The following is a 12,645-nucleotide window of genomic DNA, read 5'->3' as shown; positions in this document are numbered from 1 at the left end:
TCTACTCCGTGAGCAATAAAACTGTAAGCTAAGTTTTGACTGAAGTCTTTTTTTTGTTGGCGATGTCAGAGCAGAAAGAACACAACTGGATTTTCAGATCCCAGTTTATATTCTGACCCACCAGCTAATTGAGCAAAATTCTATTTAACTGTCACTGAGACACAATATGGAAATTCATGATGTCATTTTTGTAGGCACTGATCTAAACATAGCTGCACTTAAATGTACTCTTCATAGCATGAGAAGACACAAAATAAAAACAAAGTCATGCAATAAAAACAGACTGGGTGGAGAGCCCTCTTCTAACTTTCTGCTGAGGAAGCATTACACAATCATTTTCTGGCAGCTGCAAAGCACCAGTTAACTTCCATTAGTACTGCATGCATGTTACAATGGGCACAGCACTGCCGCTGACTTTGTTCAGTGGGAACAAAGAGCCCAACCTTACAGCAATTACGAAAGGCAACCGGAGAGCTGTGAAAACTTGGTAGTGTCACAGAGCCATAATGCCTTCCCCCTGCAGCTCCACTCCTGCCTCTTCCCTTGGCACAGAGAGGTTCATGAGCTACCCTCCTTACACTGAAAGTCAATCAGCACATTACCTTCGACTTCGATCTCATGAAAGGAAATCCCACGCTGCACTTGAGGAAGTCTGACTCCAGCAGTTCACAAGCAATGCCCAGCTCTTCCTGAAGGAAGGGGAAAAAAAAATGTGCGGATGAAAGGGTGGTGCTGGAAAGAGGTGACAGATTACAAGGAACAATTCCAGTCAAAAGGGGATACCTTTGCCACCCTTAGCTGCACAGTTCCCAGAAGGTTAACATTCAAGTCAAAAGGAAATATACAGCACTGCACGTCATAATAGTGTTTGTGAACCTCAGATATTGTTAGTAAGTGCAAGAAAAAATAACAATCTTACAATTCCTCGTGAAGAAAGACAAAGGGGAAACTCCATATTCCAGAGAAGGAAACATATTAGAGTCAGGGGACTATCAGCAGCCAAAAGTGTTCAGATCGTCTGGCCTTCAAACCTTGCCAACCTCATCATCAGAAGCAAGCTCCCCACAGACCAACTCTAAGCAGGCACCAGACTCTGCCAGAACTCAAATGCAAAACCTGCAGACATATTGCCAATGCTCTTCTGATCAACACTCCCCCACCATGTGCCTGTCACACAAGCCTATCACAACATGTAGTGTACTTCAACTAATGCATCAAATGCCCCAACAACAACTATGTGGGTAAAACCAGGCATGCACTATGCTCGCAAATGAACTCACATAGAAAACTGACAAAAGAAACACACCACTTCACCTGTGGGAGAACACTTTTCAAAAAGCGATCACTCTATATCTGACCTCTCAGTCCTCATCCTCAAAGGAAACCTGCACAACTCCTTCAAAAGATGAGCCTGGGAACTCTGCCGGACGTTAAAAACCATGGACTTAATGGAGTCACTAGTTTTATGGCTCATTAGTATTACAACAATTTATAAACACACCCTACTGCCTACTACCTTCCTTTGTCTTAGGACTGCAAAAATGTTAATTGTCCACTTCATTTTAAGTGCTCTCCTACAGCATATGTGAACCCCTTATGCTTAACAATCTGTCCCACCTGGCATTTAGCTGTCACACTCTAGTTATCTTCCGAAGACCTGAGGAAGAGCTCTGTGAAGCTCAAAAGATAGCCTCTTCCACCAACAGAAGTTGGCCCAATAAAAGATATTCTCTTTAGTGATCAAATAGAACTACAGGAAAATTACAGAAGTGCATTCTCTCCTCAGTACTAATGAAAAACAGGGTATAGCTTGAATCTACACAATCATTCATGTGAAAAGAGTGGAGGAAGCCCTATAATGGCCAAATGCTGATCCCACTAAAATTAATGGACTTTTTATTCTTGACTTTATTAGGACCGGAATTTGGCCCTAAGACAACTCCATCCTCTAGATTTCAGAGTGCAGTTTTGTATCCAGTCACTGTCTCTCTACCTAGTCCCTGCTTCCCTAAACCACTTACCTTTAAGGAACTCCTCATTTAAAGTCATCCCGCTTAACGTTGTTTCATTGTTGATCAATTAGGGAACATGCTCATTTAAAGTTGTGCAATGCTCCACTCTTACGTTGTTTGGCTGCCTGCTTTCTCCACAGCTGGCAGCCTCCCTATGTCTCCCCTGCCCCCATCAGTGCCTACTGCCCGCTAGCAGACCCCGCGGATCAGCACCTTCGCCCTCCTCCCCCTGCCTCCAGCCCACAGCAATCAGCTGGCTTGAGGTGTTTTAGAGGCAGGAAGGAGGGGGAAGGAGTGAGGACCCAGCAAGCAGGCTCCCCCTCCCTCTTTTGCCTCCCGAATGCCGCAAGCCAGCTGATTGCCCCGGGCAGGAGGGAGAGGAGAGGAGCAAGGACTTGGCGTGCCTCTCCACTCCCTCCCCTGCCTCCAAAATGTGGCAATCAGCTGGCTTGTGGCATTTAAAAGGGGGGGGAGCCAGGACGCAGCATGTGAAGTAAAGGGGAAGGAGGTGGGGGGGAAGAAGCAGGTCAAGGGTGGGGGATTGGAGGAAGGGGTGGAGTGGGCACGCTGAGGTTAAGCCCCCTGCCCCTGGTGCTTAAAGAGTAGGGGAAGCTGCCCTGGAATCTAAGCCTCCCTCCCACCCCCATTTACATTAATTCTTATGGGGAAATCAGATTTGCTTAACATGGTTTCACTTAAAGTCGCATTTTTCAGGAACCTAACTATAACATTAAGTGAGGAGTTACTCTAGTCCAACTGATTTCAGTTGACACAGCTTAAGCACGTGTTTAAGAGTTTTGCTGGATTGGTGCTAGGGCCCAATTCAGAAACCATCTCTATTCAGAAAGGGTACAAAAGCCAATAGGTCTTAAGCATATGCTTAAAGTTAGCATAAGCGTTGTCCCGAAGAAGGATGCACTTAAGCATGGGCCTTACATTGTAAGTTTCTCTGAGAAAGGATTACGTCTTGAGTGGAGTACATGATCAGTGCTCAAGAATCATCATTATCGTCACTATCAATCTTACACTATACAGACTGTTAATTCTTCAGCTGTTTCTTGTGATAAATGAAAGTCAGATCATCATCTCTGGTATTACAGACACAGCAAAATATGCCAATACAAAATAATACCCAAACAGGCAAAAATATTATCTTTCTTGTCTAGATGACTCAGAAATTTACCATCACTGATTTCACACAAAAGGAAACACTGGAATACTTCTGAGATGTCTTAATGTCACTGGAATTACTCCACTATTACATCAGTGAAATTTATGTCAGAACTGGTATAGGTCAGAACAGAATAGGTGCCTATGTGAGAAAAAGACCCCAAAATTAGAACTGTTCCTATAAAATCAGGACATCTGGTCACCCTATGAACTATCTACCTTACATTGTGCAAAGGCAGCATGCTCAGAAGCAGAGGCAAATTAGGGGTTTGTGGGGCCCTGGGCCACAGCACCCTTCCGGGAAGCGGGGTCGGAGCTTCCCCTGCTTCACAGCAGGAGCATTGAGTGGGCGGAGCAGGGCAAGCCCCTGCACCCCAACCCCACTCCCCAACAGGAGCACCGAGCAGGCAGAATGGGTCAGGGTGTGGGGATGCCCATTTTTCCAGGGCCCCTCAATTGACCAGGGCCCCGCTGACCCAGTGGCTAATCCATCACTGCTCAGATGCTGTGTCAAATTTAACTACTGTATTTAACTATTTATTACCAGAAGACTTACAGCACAGGTAGTTTTAGTGAAGCATTCCTTCCATTCATCAACATTTGGAGGCTGGGAAGTTGTGTGAATAATCTGAAGTTTATGTTGGTGATCAAAAGAATGCAAGCAAAAAAAACTCAAACAAACAGCTGAATAACCAAGAGAAAATTTCAGACATTTCAGCTGGGAACATTTTCATTTCTGTGTTGTTGGAACTTCACTTGCTATCTAACGGTATTAACATATGAACTCCCTTAATCTGCCAGCCTCCAGTGGCTAAAGGAAGACTTTTATTTACATAGCTGTCTGCTGGTGACAGTGCACAGAGAGACTCGAGAGGCTGTCTTTTCTCCTCAAATATTACTTCAGAGGCGTTATCACTAGAGACCTCAAAAACAAGATAACCAAGAGGACTCCATGATCTGATAATGTCAAAAATCCAGTCACCTCTTTGCCTTTCGGCTGCTGCCTATTCTTCCAGGCCTTTTATTTATTGACAACTAGTGTCCAGATCCCAGTTGTTTAGAGTAGCCCATTAAGGAAATGATGAATTATGTTGCACTGGCAAATTTTTGTTTTGTTTAAAACTCTTTCAGTAAATGCTGCATATTTGATTTGGAAGACACTTTAGCTTAATCAGCACACCACTCTACTGAATATTGCACCTAAAAACACTACATTAAAAGAACATGATTTAGGTCACAAAGTAATGTACTCAGAAGTTAGAAAATGCCAGAATGATGGCTTCTGTGCAACCTTCATTCAGCTCCCTTGTGTGCATGCATTAAGGCATAGTCTTTAATTACATGATCACATACTATTTTTCTACAGGACCTCTATTTAATTCAGTGCACAGGACGGATGGTGCTCACTTCACGAGCAGCTGTTCAACATTTTGTTTTTTCATCATTCTTCAGTGTGTGGCCCCAGGCCTTTTTTACTGCACACTATTCAAATCCTGCTGTGAAGATGGAATTATTAATTTCCTCATGGGCTTTTCTATGGTCTTCCTCACTACTGTGTCTGAGTGCTTCAAAAAACATTAATTTATCTTCTTAACATCCCTGGCAGGTGAGGGAATGGCATTATCTCCATATTACAGATGAGTAACTGAGGCACACAGTGATTAAGATCAAGCTTCCACTAATTTTGGGTCCCCCATTCAAGATGACTAAGACCTGTTTTTCCAGAGTACTTAGCCTTAGATAGCATTTTATATTCAAAGAATGGCTCTGCTGCCTTCAGTTGCAGGTGTGGGTGCTCTGCACTTCTGTAAATCAGACTCCAGGGTATCAAGTTGGGCACCCAGAAAACGAGGAATACACAGTTAGTGACCACGTGTGAAACATTGGGTTTAAGTGACTTGCCCAGCAGCACCTAGGAGTTCTGTGGCAGAGGCAAGGACAGAATCCATTTATCCAGGGTAGCATTCCACTGCCTGAATCATGTGACTGTTCCTTTTCCTGCTGTCCCCTGCTTAGTTCACTACACTCCTTCCAACTTCAGCAACAAACATGGCAATGATCCTACAGACAACAGCTTTTGTCACTACTCAACCCTGATTAACTCACAAAATTCCCACCTCCAGACCCAATCTTTTGAAGCTACACTCTGAGGAAAGAACATTTATCTGCTAGTCTCCTGTTATATGAGAACAAGATAAAAGGCCCAGGCTGTATAAAGGAAAAAATGATTTTTGGTTGTTATTGTTCTATTGTTATGAACTTATCACCACAGGAAAAAGCCTTTGGTGAGGTTTGAAGGACTGATCACCTCCCAGAGCACTTGTAGGAGGTGATCTCCAGTAAGTTTATTAGTGTGCGTGTAGGTTCTTGTTTTTAATATCTTTCACCTTAAGAATAAATGTGTTTGCTTAGAAAGAGCTGTGTGGTAACTTAACTGTGGACAATTTCACTGTTTATAGACTCTGGAAAGAAAAATGCAGACACTTCTGCTTGCTAGCAATAACACCGTGTAGGCAGGGAACTGTGCAGCCTCTCTCACATTCAGGAGGGAGAGAGGCACAGGTCCCAAGAGAGGTGAGGACTAAGAAGCCAGAAGCTTACGGGGAGTTCCTTGGCATGATCACAGAGAGGGAATACAGGCACATTTTCCCTGAACTTTCACAGTGACTATACCCTGGCTTCCATGCAGAGGGCTAGGGTGGGGAGGTAAAAGCTCCTTCCCCCACTCCTACAGAGGCACGATCAGTACCAGAGGAGACTAAGTAGGTTAGAGTGCAACAGTTAGTTGCTATAAACTACCCTACCAAATACAACGCACGCACATGCAGTTTGTTGGGTTTATAGAGAATTTCAGTATGGAAACAGCTCGCTTTAACTATAGTTGAATTATACAGGAAAAGGAGGTGTCAGCTTGTGGAATTATTACTTGCCATGCCACATTAGAGGTTTGGGAGGAAGTAATGGAAGAACATTAGAGCAATATTGTTTTGCTGACTACACTCAAGTCATCATCCAGGGATACAGACAGAACAATTCCAGTTTTATTCTTTCCCAGTCAAAGTGAACCATAACTGAACTGCAGTAGAATAGCAGGGTTTTCAGGCAATATAAAGTCGGTTAGCATTAAGAGAATTGCTGTCCAGCATTACAGCAGGTCACACCAAATCAGCCCCTCACCGCACAGATTTTGGCATTTGGAAAGTATGTCTTCCCCTTTATAGTATTTAATGGACATGCTCTGGTGATATGAAGTTGGAGCAGACCCACGTGAATTACTGTGCTGATATATATTAGATAGATATTGGAGGACATTACTAGAACTAACCCTGCACAAAGAGTTCCAGTTTGCCCTCCCTCCTCTGAAATATACATCAGTTATAAAATTATCTTTCTCTCTCTCTTGCCCCCTACACCCATTACAGGGATAATTTTCAATTTAGTTTACACCCAAAACTTAGATCGTGGGGGGGGGGGAAGGAAGGGAGGACCACTAAAGGAAAGAAATGAAAGTAAAATCCATAAGAGATGAAAGAGTGACAATCTGGACCTACATGAAGGACAGTGCCATGTTAGGCTCAGTCAGAAGACAAGAGGGGAAATTTTATCCCAGCAAAGCTCGGATAAAAGTGTCTGCACCAAACACTTACTGAAGAAAAGCAATGGTGTCGACTGCCTTGCACACCTCATCTGATATTGCCCTAAGGTGAAAGATGTTTTGATGCAGACCAAAGTCATTCTTATGGAGAACACTCGACACAACCGTTGTCCATCATCATCCTTGTCATACACCCACATGTTCTACTGATGGACCACTGCTCTGAGCTGTGTTCATGTTTGAGAACATCAGCTGTAATGCACTCGGCAAAAGGTGGAAATATGACACTCTTTGCTTGATTTCTGATTGATGCAGCACCGTATGGGAAGTCAATACAGTGGGCAATATTGTCCATGTGTAGGAATTAGAATTACTCATATGACACTGTGGTATAGTCTGCACTCAGAAATATAGCCAAGCTATCCTCCACTTCCATTTGTGCCCTGCTTGGCTCTCTCTCCTTTTCAAAGAGAGCAGCTACTAGCAGACACACCCCTTTGAGATTTTTCAGGAAGCCGAACATGGGCAATACATGGGTTTTAGGTTCTGGTGTAGTGAGGTGCTGGATGAGACTCTTAGGGACTCCTTGTTGATATTATACCACCGAATTGAAGGGAGAGTTTGGCTCATTTCCTCATCTCTGATGAAATTCACCACCTCTCTGGATACTAGTAAATTGTCCCTGGGAGGGATGACTTCATCCTCTTAAAAATTCTTCTGATGAGCAAATATTTTATCTTTTGAATTGATCGAACTGTATCATATAGAAGGTATTTTGAAAAAGATCCCATGGGAGGGAGATGCCCGAATATCCCTATAAAGTTTTTATTCTACTGACTCACACATACAGATACACAGCTTTCAAATTACACAAGCTGAGGACTGTAGTGTACTAGCAATACGTTTATTTTTCAGGAACAAAATACGAACATTTCTAGAAAGTGCACTTAACAAAAGTTTGTTTGTCCCCTGGTGCTGTCTCCTCCTTTGATTATGGTTAAGTAAAACATTTTTGTTTAGATGGACAAAAAAACCAAATTAATAGAGTCCCAGTCTCTCTTTCCCACAGACATGCACACCCCTTGGCACAGAGGGAAAAAATTTGTGGAACCCCCTTGACCAAATATGGTGATGGTTAGAGGTTGTTTAACTTGTTAGGCTTTATGATAATGCTCCACACCTTCCAAAATGTACAAAAGAACAGCGACTGAAGCAATATGTCAAAAGGTCTGGCACACATTACCAGAATGTACAGGTTTGTTGCTTTGTTGATCATGTGGCATCTATTGTTACAGTGTACCAGTAAAACAATCTGAATATAATTCACAGACATGTGCTTGATTTTTTTTTAAATCAACAATACCCCTCCTGTGTAGTGTTGTGAACCCAAACACAACAGCACCAAACTTCTGCAGGCAGAAAGTAAGACTGGGCAGAAACAACAGTGAACTTGTTTAGTCCACTTTTATTGTCCCAACTGGTGAAAAGCGGTTGATGTTTTAATATTCTTTCAGTTTTAATAAGCTACGCCCTGATCCTGCAACCTTTAACACATGGGCCACTGGCTGTGCCCGTATCCCTACCAAAGATATTGCTGCTTAGAACGGACACTGTAGTCCAGGGGCGGACAAACTACAGCCTGGGGACCACCTGTGGCCTTTCAGATGCTTTAACCCAGCCCTCGAGCTCTGACTGGGAAGTTGGGTCCAGGGCTTGTCCCGCTCCCATGCTCCAGCTGGGGAGCGGGGTCAGGGGCTTGCCCCACTCCACATGGCTTCCAGAAGCAGTGGTACAACCACCCTCTGTCTCCTACACATAAGTAAAGCCAAGGGGCTCTGCACTCTGCCCCACAACCCAAGTGCCACCCCCGCAGCTCCCATTAGCCGGGAACCACGGCCAATGGGAGCTGCACGGGCAGTGCCTGCAGAAGGGGCATGGCATAGAGCCGCCTGGCTGCGCCTCCGCGTAGGAGCTAGAGAAGGGACATGCTGCTGCTTCTCGGAGCTTCTTGAGGTAAGTGCCACCTGGAACCTGCACCCCGGACCCCATTCCACGCCCCAACCCCCTACCCCAGCCCCAATCCTCCTCCCACCCTCCAAATCCCTCGGTCCCAGCCTGGAACACATTCCTGCACCTCCAACCCCTCATCCCCAGGCCCACCCCAGAGCCCGCACCCCCAGCTGGAGCCCTCCACCTTCCCACACCAACCCCCAATTTTGTGAGCATTCATGGCCTGCCATACAATTTGCATACCCAGATGTGGCCCTCGAGCCAAAAAATTCCCCCCGCCCCCCACCACTGTAGTCCATCCACCTTGTGGGATCGGGTCCCTAAAACACTATTTATAAAACAAACACAAGGTAAGGAAATGAACAACTATAATCTTCTTTTTGAAGTTTTGTTTCTGAGAAGTCACTTTAAGGTCCTGATCCTGCAATCACTTAGGGCTCGTCTGCTCTAGAGGGGTGTAAATTCTAGTGCACACTACTGTGTTGCTCACTAACTGGCCCGACTAGACCCTTCATGCAAAAATTCCTTAATGTGCACTGATGTAGTCCTGTATTAAACAGTACTATACAGGGAACTATTAGTGCATGCCAGCTGGCTCCACATAGGCACCTCTCTTGTATAGACAAACCCTTATACTCATGCCTAAGTGCTTGCAGGACTTAGGCCCAGGTTAGTAACCATATGTTGATCATGGAGGATACAAGAAAAAGTAGGGACAAAAAACAAACAAACAAAAAAAAAACTGTAGCATCTAATCTGAAATATTTTTCTCAACTCTGTATCGGTTATTATGATAAACTGTTTCATACATAATTGTTTCATTATTACATTGGAGGTATATTTTACATTCCTGATTGACTATCTGATAAACTACAAACTCTGTTGATTAATTCCTTTGGAAAAATTGTATTAGAAAAAAAATCACCATTGAGAAAAACGGGTTCTCAAGGTAGATTAACTATGGGCCTATGTGAAATGCAGTGTGTTTGTGGTCTCAAACCAATTCCTGCTGAACAGGTCTGCCCCCACATAACACAAAAATCCTTCAGAATTGGCACCAGTTGGGACCTTGGTTCACATTCTCACCATAGAAGCCGTTGCTGGACATACTAAGGAAAATAATAGTAAGCGTTAATTCCTATATTTGCACATTATGGTCCTGATTCAGGACCGCACTTAGGTATATGGTACATGCTTAACTTTAGGCATGTGCTTAAGCTTCACTGACTTCAACGTATGCTGTGCTGAACAAGGATGTTACCCTGACCCAGGGCCTACATGAACACATTTCTCCAACAATCAGGTCAATTATTTAGATCTGTAATTAATATTAATAGCCTCGGCCTTCGGTGTAGTATCCCTGAAAATGTATCTGTTCACAGCTAGTGAAACAGTTTGCTAAGCCCTTAGCCACTATACACGTGGGCTAGGCAAGTGCCTCTCATTACCCTACCTTAAAAGAAAGTCTCAGCTATGATGATATTTGAGGGGGTTGTTTTTTAATTATTTTCTACTCTTGCCTTGGCTTTCCAACCATGCTGATCGACAGCCTCCCTAACTGTGGTTTTCCTAGGATTTTAAGGGGATGATTTTTACTTTAATTCCATCTTTAACTCTCATCACCACACACTCTTCATAATGTTTTCATTTAAATGTCTTGTAAGTTAGCAGTTTCAAGTTCATTTAATATGGCTTACAGACACCACCAGGGAATATTATCTGGCTTTCTTCCATGTAACACCAAACAAAAGTCACTGAAGAACTTCAGTCACTGTAACCCACACTTCACATAGAGAGAAACAGAGCAATTGAAAATGCTGTAGTTCTTCAAAGCTTTTATAAATAGACCAATCTGGGCTGAGTATCTACACTCAGAGCAAGTGCAGCACAGAGTTATTTAATCTGAGAGGCCCCTTCTCAGGCAACAAACAGAACTATTTTCAGTGCGCAATTACAGTAGCTCGGTTTTACATTTTTGTGCCGTATGGAGATTAAAAAAAAACAACCCTGCAAGAATTAAGAGATAATTGGCAGTATTTATAAATGAGAATTCCTGTCTGCACTGTATAATAATCCAACTTGAAATGATTTAAGTATTGATTCTAATCATCTCAAAGTGCATCTTCAATGTTGTCTAGCTTGTCACCCTGAATGCTGTTCTCTTTCTCTCTTCTTTACTTACAATTTGGAAGGTGAATGTCTGCTTTTTTCCTCCCCTCATCAACAGCATTGTTTAGTTTCTGGACAGATAGCTAATATTTCCTTTATGTCCACAGGCCTGATCATCCCAGCTGTTGATTTCCCTCAACTCCTTTTGATTTCATTGGAATTTGAGAGCATTCAGCAAGTAGCTCATGGGAGGGGTTCAGCACCCCACAGGATGAGGGCCCATAGTCCTGATAAAGTAAGTTTTGCATTCTTAAATCAAGAAATAGGTGAGTGAGGAAAGTACTTACACCCAAGCTTTTTGTACTGTCAACATCCAATTTTCCATTCCACCCAGGGCCACCTCCAGCTTCTTTGCTGCCCCAAGTGGCAAAGCAGAGGGTGGGGGGAGATCGGCAATAATTCGGCAGCAGCTCAATCGCGCCACTTCATTCTTTGGTGGCAATTTGGCAGCGAGTCCTTTGCTCCCTCTCTTCCTCTTCAGCAGCACTTTTGTGGCAGCTCAAAGAGGAAGAGAGAGACTGAGGCACCCCCCGCCGAATCGCCGCCAAAGATCCAGACATGCCGCCCCTTTCCATTGGCAACCCCAAGCACCAGCTTCCTTTGCTGGTGCCTGGAGCCGGCCCTGATTCCACTCCCATCTAATCACAAGATTCTTTCATGAAGCCACAGTTGCGGACATTACAGCAGGTATGCAGAACATACCGGCAAAATGAGAGGACATAGGATGAATCTCTTGCTTCTAATATATAGAGTGGACTGGGAAAAACAAGGAATCTTCTTACCAATAGCTGCAGGATGGTCCATTTACAGTAGTAGTTGGTCATAACTTTAAAAGCAATGCAAGGTCCAAGAAAAATTCTCATATGCATTTCAATGAATTTTTGGTAAAACTAGATGTGGACTTCTAGTCTGAGCAGACTACTGGAAGCAAAGATCACCTCCATTCTAATCCACTCTCTGACACCCAGTTCACTCAGTAGCCTCAAGGAAACTCTGCTTTTGTTTCACTGTTTGGAAGCAATGTGCCCAGTTATCAACCTGCCAAGATCAAAATGCGTGACAAAGACCCAGAATGAGGGACACAAAATTATCCATACAGGAAACTTAAAACGAGAAGGTCTTGGTTCCTGTAAGTGTAAAAACGCTTTCTGTAACCTCAACTTCGTGATTCTTATGCTGGTGTAAATAATTTCCAACAATAAAAGTGAAGGGGCACCAAATTTGTGTGGAATATAGGTAACCACAGGCACATCTACACTGGGGAGAAAAAAACAAATACTCAGCAGTGGGGCTAAAATAGCAGAATAGCCCGAGCTCTGAGACCCCTCCCTTCCACCCCCAGCTTCAGAGCCTGACCAGAGCCACATTTAGCTCCGCAAGCTGACCCAGGCTCAGACTCACTGCAGTATAGACATACCTCAAGGGCCTACGATGAGGGACATGAGTGATATAATAATGAGAATACCCATGTTGTGAGGATAAATTACTGAAAGTGTGCAAACTGACCTGTTAAGCATAACTCAGTAGGAGAAATATTTGACACAGGGAAATATCCACAGATAAGGACTTGCACAATTAGATGTTTTTTAGAGGGACCTAGACAAATTTAGAGGATTGGGCCAAAAGAAATCTGATGAGGTTCAACAAGGACAAGTGCAGAGTCCTGCACTTAGGATGGAAGAATCCCAT

At 43.7% G+C, this 12,645-nt stretch overlaps 1 protein-coding gene across 1 annotated transcript in view; it reads right to left on the bottom strand.

The window, feature by feature from the left end:
• ITGA9 (integrin subunit alpha 9) overlaps positions 1-12,645 on the bottom strand; it is a 299,490-nt gene that overhangs the window by 81,878 nt on the left and 204,967 nt on the right. Inside the window, exon 19 of the mRNA XM_030551304.1 lies at positions 603-689. Coding sequence (XP_030407164.1) covers positions 603-689 — 87 coding nt within the window. The remainder of the gene's footprint in view (positions 1-602; positions 690-12,645) is intronic.

This window comes from Gopherus evgoodei, chromosome 2, assembly GCF_007399415.2.
Source record: "Gopherus evgoodei ecotype Sinaloan lineage chromosome 2, rGopEvg1_v1.p, whole genome shotgun sequence".
Classification (NCBI taxonomy): Eukaryota; Metazoa; Chordata; order Testudines; family Testudinidae; genus Gopherus; species Gopherus evgoodei.
This window is presented reverse-complemented; position numbering and strand designations above follow the sequence as displayed.